Raw genomic sequence first — 1,219 nt, forward strand, 5'->3', positions numbered from 1 at the left:
TTGCAGGCAACATGCACTTGCATTTTTATGAGGATCTGAAGGAGCCCCAGAGGAGCTATGGGTAAGCACTTGTTTGCTAATTGGAAGGTCAGTGGTTGGAAGCTACCAGTGACTGCACAGGAGAAAAGATCTGGCAAGCTGCTTCTGTAAAGACTGTAGCCTGTTAAACACTATAGGGTGTTCTACTCTGTCCTGTAATATCTGCTCTGTCTGAATACAATCAATGGCAAAAAACAACAGCAATATGAAGATCTAAAGTATGTAAGTAGATGAAGTGAGATTTGATGCCAGGCTTGGCTTTGCTTGCTTATTCCCACAATCTTATGATGTTATATTCATTTCCATTTCACTTTCCAGGAAATCATCTGAACTGATTTAGGAAACTTGAAATCATGGACCCAGGAAATAACTCAAGAGTGACTGAATTTGTATTGCACAGTCTTTCAGGTCCTCGAGAGCTACAACTTTTCTATTTTGCATTTTTCACACTTTTCTATTTATCCACGTTGCTGGGAAATCTACTCATTGTGTTCACAGTTCTTTCTGAACCTGCACTCCACACCCCCATGTACTTCCTACTCAGCAACCTCTCCTTCTTTGATGCCTGTGTATGTAGTTTTGCCACTCCCAAAATGATTATTGACTTCCTCATGGAGCATAACACCATCTCCTTTGAAGGCTGCATGGCCCAGATATTATTTCTGCATCTATTTGGTGGTGGTGAAATGGTGCTCCTTGTGTCCATGGCATATGACAGGTATGTAGCCATATGTCGACCCCTGCATTACACAGCCATCATGAGTATACGCAAGTGCACAGGCTTTGTGCTGGGCTCCTGGTTTGTTGGGTTCCTGCACTCAGTAAGCCAGTTGGTCTTCATAGTAAGTCTTCCATTCTGTGGTCCAAATAATGTGGACAGTTTTTTCTGTGACCTTCCCTTGGTTATTAAACTGGCCTGCACTGATACCTATATCCTTGAGATACTGATTCGTTTGAACAGTGATATACTGGGTCTATGCTGCTTTGTGCTGTTGTTCATGTCCTACACAGTCATCCTGGTCACCATGCAATGTCGATCGTCAACAGGCATGGCCAAGGCCCGGGCCACCCTGACTGCCCATGTCACAGTGGTGATCCTCCTCTTTGGGCCCAGCATCTTCATCTATGCCTGGCCTTCCCACAATTCCACAGGGGATAAGATTCTCTCAATATTCTATAC

The 1,219-nt window shown here is 44.0% G+C and overlaps 1 protein-coding gene across 1 annotated transcript in view; it reads left to right on the forward strand.

Moving 5' to 3' along the window:
• Positions 1-392: 392 nt before the first annotated feature.
• LOC122152093 (olfactory receptor 4K15-like) overlaps positions 393-1,219 on the forward strand; it is a 33,518-nt gene continuing 32,691 nt past the window's right edge. Inside the window, exon 1 of the mRNA XM_042783489.1 lies at positions 393-1,130. Coding sequence (XP_042639423.1) covers positions 393-1,130 — 738 coding nt within the window. The remainder of the gene's footprint in view (positions 1,131-1,219) is intronic.

Source organism: Orycteropus afer, unplaced genomic scaffold (assembly GCF_000298275.1).
Source record: "Orycteropus afer afer isolate SDZICR_OR568_19922 unplaced genomic scaffold, OryAfe1.0 scaffold01647, whole genome shotgun sequence".
Lineage (NCBI taxonomy): Eukaryota > Metazoa > Chordata > Mammalia > Tubulidentata > Orycteropodidae > Orycteropus > Orycteropus afer.